This window comes from Vombatus ursinus, unplaced genomic scaffold (genome assembly GCF_900497805.2).
Source record: "Vombatus ursinus unplaced genomic scaffold, bare-nosed wombat genome assembly UNPS02014786.1, whole genome shotgun sequence".
NCBI classification, from domain to species: Eukaryota; Metazoa; Chordata; class Mammalia; order Diprotodontia; family Vombatidae; genus Vombatus; species Vombatus ursinus.
This window is the reverse complement of record NW_020954564.1, coordinates 18727876-18735081: the sequence shown is the minus strand read 5'-3', so window position 1 is coordinate 18735081 and position 7206 is coordinate 18727876. Positions and strand designations below refer to the sequence as shown.

The 7206-nt window shown below is 41.0% G+C and overlaps 1 protein-coding gene across 1 annotated transcript; it reads left to right on the top strand.

The window, feature by feature from the left end:
* The first annotated feature begins 224 nt into the window (after window positions 1–224).
* On the top strand, window positions 225–6665 carry LOC114047014 (cathepsin L2-like). The gene is made up of 5 exons (XM_027867658.1): window positions 225–350; window positions 1164–1292; window positions 4158–4307; window positions 4647–4933; window positions 6566–6665. Exons 1-5 carry the CDS (start codon window positions 225–227, stop codon window positions 6663–6665), a joined length of 792 nt encoding a protein of 263 aa, XP_027723459.1.
* Window positions 6666–7206: the final 541 nt, after the last annotated feature.

Genomic DNA, 7206 nt, shown 5'->3' with positions numbered 1-7206 from the left:
AACTACTTTGACCTCTATGTGAACAAAAAATTGGAATGAGTGGCCTTATCATTCATTCAATTATCCAAAGATATTGGACAGGAGCGTGAAGGGGCAAAGAGGTTTTTGTATATTGTAAAGGTGAGGTAAGACATTTGTATAAAAACTTTGTGAATGTTTTTTAAATGGGTTCCAGCAGAAAGAAGAGTCTTTGAAAACTTCATAAGTAGCAAAAGGTAACCACCATGAGACTATTTCTCTGTCTAGTTTCCCTTTGTTGGGCACTTTCATATTGTTTTCCCACAAGAAACTCAGAGCTGGACACCAAATGGGAACTGTTTAAGTACACATATGAAAAGAACTATACTGAGGTAGGTGATATCTCTTTTGTGACAGCCTTCTGGGTAATGGATGGGAATGTGCATACCTCAAAAATCTGAGTGAGGGTATAGTTCCTTGAACTCTGCCACAGTGAGACCTCCCACTTTAAGTATTAAGTCAATTTTTGGTAACCAATTGGAGAAATCACATTGATAGAATGAGATTTGGCCATAACATGGCTGCTACCATCAAGCTGAAAGACTTTAAAACCCTGACACATTCTCTTTACTTGAAATCACTTGAAGGGCTGAAGTCAGAAGAGTAACACCTATGACTATCATATGTGACTTCTAGTGCATATCCGTGTGGGAAAGCTATCCAACTTAGTTTACTTTTCTGCACAAGGAAGCCTTCAGAGAAAAGCTTGGAATGTGTGGATCTTGACTCAATAATAAGGAGAAACTGACTACCAAGTTGAGCTGTCCCTAAGTGGCTTAGGCTGCCATGGTATGTATTAAGTTGGCCAAGGACCTCAAAGGGAAAGACATGTCTTCAAAAAGATTTTAGAGAAGACTACCACTTAGGTATGGTTTGGATTAGATGACCCCTGAGGTCCCTCCTGGGTAAGGTTGCCAATTCCATATTTCAGAATTATATATGGCAAGGAAATAGAGACCACTTTAAGGTTACTAAACTTTGGCTTGCTGTTGAAGAGGCAATTTATGTTCCCAATGAGACATGCCCATGCTTTAAGAGTTTAGGGTCTAGACAATGAGATTGGGCACTCAGAACTCTAGGGCAAAGAGAGTTCGTGGCTATCCCTCTGTTAACATTACTGCCTATTGTTCTAAATTTTCTCATAGAAGGAGGATTCTTTTAGGAGAAATGTATGGGAGGAGAACCTGAAGTTCATTAATGAGCAGAACCTCCTGCATAAGGAGGGGAAGCTGACCTACTACCTAGGGATGAATGCTTATGGGGACATGATAAGTGTATGGTAAATTCATTAATTTAATAACCATTTATCAAACACCTACTATGTGCCAGGCACTGTGTTAAGAACTGGGGATACAAAAAGACAATAGATAGTCCCTGCCTTCCAAGAGTTTGCAGTCTAATGGGGGAGACAACATGCAAACAAATTTATACAAAGCAAGTTACATACAGAATATATAGGAAATAATTAAAAGAGGGAAAGCACTGGAATTAAGAGAGGTAAAGAAAGGCTTCCTGTAGAAGGTGGGACTTTAGTTGGGACTTAGAGGAAGGCAAGGAGGTCAGTAGTCAAGTTGGAATAGAGGAGGGAGCATTAGAGGCAAGAGAGACAATCTGAAAAAAAGTCTGGAGCTGAGAGATGGAGTGGCTAGTTCATAGAACAAACAGATGGCCATTGTTACTGGATCAAAGAACACCTCATAGGGAGTAGCATAACAGAAGCTTGGAAAGGAAGGAAGGGGCTAGGTTATGAAGATCTCTGAAGGCCAAAGGGAGCATATTGTATTTGTTCCTAGAGGCAATAGATACACACCAGAGTTTATTTAATAGAGGCTGATATGATCAGACCTGTACTTTAGAAAAATCACCTTAATAGGGGATGGATTGGCAGAGACCTGAGGCAGGCAGAGCCACCAGGAGGCTATGGCAATAGTCCAGGCATGAGGTGATGAGGGCCCATACCAGGGAAGTGGTAGTGTCAGTGGAAAGAAGGGGGCATATTTGAGAGATACTGCAGGGATAAAATCTTAACCCTTAGCAAATGTTTGGATATGGGAAGTGATAGATGTTGAGAAATGCAGGATGACTCCTAGGTGTAAGCCTGAAGGACTGAAAGGATAGTGTTTTCTGCTACAGTAATTGGAAATTTAGGAGGAGAGGAGGGTTTAGGGGGAAATGAAATGAGTTCTGTTTTGGACAGTTTGAGTTTTCGATGTCTAGTTCGAACTGTCTGAAAGGCAGTTGGAGATGGGAAATTGGAGGTCAGCAGAGTCACTGGAAGGACAGGAAAGATATATTTCAGAATCATCAGCATAGAAATTTTATTTAAATCCATGGGACCTGATGAGATCACCAATTGAAATAGTTTAGAGGGAAAAGAGGGCCCAGGACAGGGGGCTGAGAGATACATAGGGAAAGAGGGCTTGATCTGGAGAAGGATACAGCAAAGAAGATAGAGGCATGGCCAGATAGGTAGAGGAAAAACCAGGAGTGAATTGTGTTCCGAAAACCTAAAGAGAGGAGAATACTACAGAGGAGAGAGTGATCAACAGTGTCAAAGACTGCAGAGAAGTAAAGGTGAATGAAGATAAAGAAAAAGATATTGGATTTGGCAATGAAGAGATCATTAGTAATTTTGGAGAGAGCAGTTTGGGTAGTATAATAAATTGGGAAGCCAGACTGTAAGGGGTTAAGAAGAGAGGAGAGAAAGTGGAGGCACCTATTGAAGATAACTTTTTTGAGGAATTTTGGTAAGGACTGAAGAGAAATAAGATGATACTTAGCAGCAATGCAAGGATCAAGTGAAGATTTTTTAAGGATAGGAGAGACATAGGTATGTTTGTAGGCAGTCAGAAATGAGCCAGTAGGCAGGGAGAGATTGAAAAAATTCTAAGAGTGGGGATGACAGAGCCGGCAATATGTTGGAAGAGATCGGGTGGAATGGGATTATTTGAACAAGTAGAGGGGTTAGCCGTGGTAAGGAGTAAGGCCACTTGATTATATGAAACAAGGATCAAGCAGGAAAAAGCGGCAGAAGGCATCTCAGTGATAGGAGACGAGTATTTTTTTCTATAAAATATGAGGCAAGGTTCCCCAATGAGGTAATGGAGGGAAAGGGAACAATGAGAGGTTTGAGGAGAGATGAAAAGGTTTGGAGGAGCCACCGTGTAAAGTGGGATAGTGAGTTAATAAGGGATTGCCTAGCAGCAGTGAGTGCCCAGGGGAGGTTATACAACATAATTTATGGTGGACCCAGTTGGGATGGTTGTGTGATTTTCTCTACCTTCATTCAGCAGCAAATAGGAAGGAGGGAAAGGGATGAATGGCAGGAGTGATTCAAGCTGAGGCTTGACTGGGTGTAATCAGTGAAATGATGTCTCCAAAAGAGGAGGACAATGTGGAGTTGAATTGCTTCACCAAGGGTCCAGAAGAGGAGGAGAAGAGAGAGTAGTCAGTGCAAAGGAGATGATGTGGAAGAGAACTGAGAGGTGAAGGGATTGGAGGTCATGGTGAGAATAAACAACAGGGTTATATAAGGGAAAGCAGAGAAAGAGGTGAAAAGTCAATAGATTATGTTTGGATAAAAGGATTTCAGAATTCTTGAACATATTTGTTGGAGATGGCAAAACTGAGGCTATGACCATCTTTGTGTGTGGCTGATGTGGGATGGAGGAGCAACTCATGGAAGGTGAATAGGCTGAGGAAGTGGGAAGTTAAAGACTTTGAGGGAGCGTCAGTATGTACATTGGATTCCCCTTGTATGAGGGTAGGACTTGGGGAGGAGAGAACAACTGTAAGCCAGGCATCAAACCTATTGAGGAAGGAAGGAGAGTGACCTGGGGGTTGGGGTCTATAGACAACAGTTACCAGAATTTTGATTGGGTAGTAGATAAGATAACAGAAACCTCAAAGGAAGAGAGATTGCCAAGTGAAGGAGGAATGGGAATGGAGAATTAACAGTGGAGAGCAAAGAGTATTCTAACTCTCCCACCTCAACCAACGAGCCAAGGGGAATAAATGAAAGTGCAATCAGTACTGGAAAGTGTGGCCAGGGAAACTGTGTCATCAGAAACAATTACCTTTCTCTAAAAAAAGGAACACTGATTCTGTGTCCCACATAAGATAGCTTGCCATTCTTTCAGACTGGAGAGGAATTCAAGAAAATGCTGAACCCTTCCATATCACTGAGGGAAAGGAGAGATACTGCAGCCCAGTTTTTTTCAACTTACTCTGACATTCCCAGATCACTGGACTGGAGGGAGCATGGCTTTGTGACCCCTGTTGCAGACCAGGTGTTATCCCTCATTTTATGTTACTCTTTGGGGTTTGCATTTATCCTGCAAGAATTTGGGCAAGAAAATAGTGAGAATTTGAGTGACTGACCATTTGGGTGCAGGGTATTGGCCATGCCACCTTCACAGTAAATGAGCAAGCATGGAACATAAACCAAGGGAATCCTTCTTAGGTGACAGCAAAACCAGAACTCTTACAAGATCTTTCCTTGCCTCCCATGAATTCTCTTGTTCTTCCAACAAATATTGATCAGTCCTGTTAAGTTGAAAGTCTTGCACTAATTAAGCACTGTGGCAGTTTGAGTACAATGATCAATTAGTTGCTCTCTTATCTTTCAGGGGGACTGTAACTCCTGCTGGGCATACTCTGTAACTGGAGCTCTGGAAGGTCAGTTCTTCCGGAAAACAGTAAGACTTGTGCAACTGAGTACCCAGCAACTACTTGACTGTTCTGGTGCTGGCAACTGTACTGGGGGATATATCCTTGAAACCTATAGATATATTATACAAAATGGGGACATAACAACTGAGTCCTGCTACCCATATATGGAAAAGGTAAATGAAGAAACACTCTGCATTGACATCCTTGAGAGTGGGCTGGCCAATTTTGCCAAGACTGGGGAAAGGTAAACTCAGGTCCTCCGCCTTGCAGATAAGACCAAGGGGACCAAGTTACTCATGAAACCAATAAAAAGGTTTATGAAGGGAATACTTTCTATACTCAAGTATACTCCTATGGCATGTGACTGCAACAACAATAACAAAAAAAAAAAATACCTGAAGAGAATTTGACAAAGATTGTGTTGATGGCATTATTTTTTACAAAATCCATACAAGTTTGAAGTAAACTGATGAATAATTTAGGAAGTCCCTCTAATAAATAGCTTGTCTTATAATTTTGCTTTTCTAAGGAGACGACAACTAGGAACCCTTAAGCAGAGATTCCTGAAACCTAATATACAGGTTATGACAGCAGGATCATAATCGTCTATCTATAAAAATTTGACTCAACACTGAGGTTTCTCAGATTCCTAGTTAGTGTCTTCCCTTTCCAAACCTCTGCTGACTTCCTCCACTTGACTATCTTTTCCAGAAAAATTGGTATTGCTGTCAGAGATGTCTATGTCCGGTTCTTAGAATGAGAAATTATGTGATCCTTCCCAAGGGAGATGAAGAACTCTAATGAAGGCTGTGGCAACTGTGGGGCCAGTGACTGTAACAATACATGCAATGAGGGCCTTCTATCTTTATCGAAGAGGTTTGGGGTCAGCCAAATATGGTGTCAGTCAGATATGATGTCAAAAAAATAAATGCCCCAATGTGTCAGACTGAGCTTAATAATAATCACATTTACGTAGTGCCTACTATGTTCCAGGCTCTGTGCTAAGTGCTTTTTACAAATATTATCTTTCATTTGATTCTTGGAAAAACTCTGGGAGATAAATACTATTATCATTCTCATATTAGATGAGGGAACTGAGGCAAACAGGGGTTAAGTCACTTGCTCAAGGTCACACAGCTAGGAAGTGTCTGTTTGTGCTTGGGTCCTCCCAGGCCTGGTGCTCATTTCACTGAGTTACCTAACTCACCCAAAGAGCTTTTTTCTTGCATTCTCTAGGATTTCACATTGATCCATATTGCAATGAAAATGACTTGAACCATGTTGCTTGGATATAGAGAAGAAGAAGAAACTGAAAATATAGTGATTGAATCAGAAGGAGCATATGGATATGTAGTGAATGGATTTGAAGAAAATCAATATGGAGGGAAGAAATACTGGATTCTTAAACATAGGGAATGGATGATGGAATGTGACAAAGGTGTAAGATGTTCCTTGTGAAAGAGGGAGAGGCTATGTGGGCTCTTTTACTCAGTGGAGTTTGCCTAGATTTAACAACCTGGACCCTCATTTGGATTTTTCTTCTCAAGCCTGTCCATGTGAGGGAGAGTTTCATATCTCCTTGACAAAGCTGGCTTTTCTCCACTTGCTGTACTGATCAACAAGGAATTGATTCTCTCTGAGTCTTCATACTAAATTTCAGTTTCCTCTGCCATAGTTGCAGTTTAAATATTGAGCCAATTTCCTATCTTCCATGTGCCTCATGATTTCTTCAAATCCCAGTCTTTATATGGGCCCTTTGGATTCATTTTTATAGTCCCAAGAATGAAGATAGAGAATGAAAATAATCAACTTACAATACTAAAGTTGACTCCCTTTACAGTTATTTATGCACTCATCCAGCTCTGTTCCCTTTCAGTTTTGGTGTGACATGGGGCGACAGAGGCTACATGTATCTTGCGAAGGACAGAAACAACCACTGTGGTATTGCGACCCAGGCCACCTATCCCATTCTGTAACCCAATGGAGAGATCATTATCTGTAGTTGGAGCTTTGGGCTCACAGAAGGAGAAATTCTCTTCTATAAGCACTAAACAGTGACATGAGACTCCAACATCTAAGACCAAGTCTTGCCATCATAACAATGCACTTTCATAACTGCAGGATATTGGTTTGCCACAAATGTTGGACCCAGATGTTAGCTGGTTATGCTAAAATTCCATGTCATAAAGTGAATATTTTGAGGAGCACTGGGGATTTTCTTTTCTCTGTGCATTGACTGATAGATGTCTGGCAGATGAAAATTGAGAGTTCATCTTGGAGAGAGGGCATTACTGCTCTTCTTGAGATACCTTTAGGTTCATTATTTATCACAGTATCTCATCTATCCTTCAGGAAAAAGAGACAGTTTAAGAAGGATGCTTCTTCCCAAAAATATCCCCAGGACACAGAGTAAAATTTAACTCTATCACTGCTGGGAGCCAATAGGGGACCACAATATCCTCAGTATTTCTAAATGGAAGCCAGAAGATTAGCATCATTGAAATCTAGACAACTTAT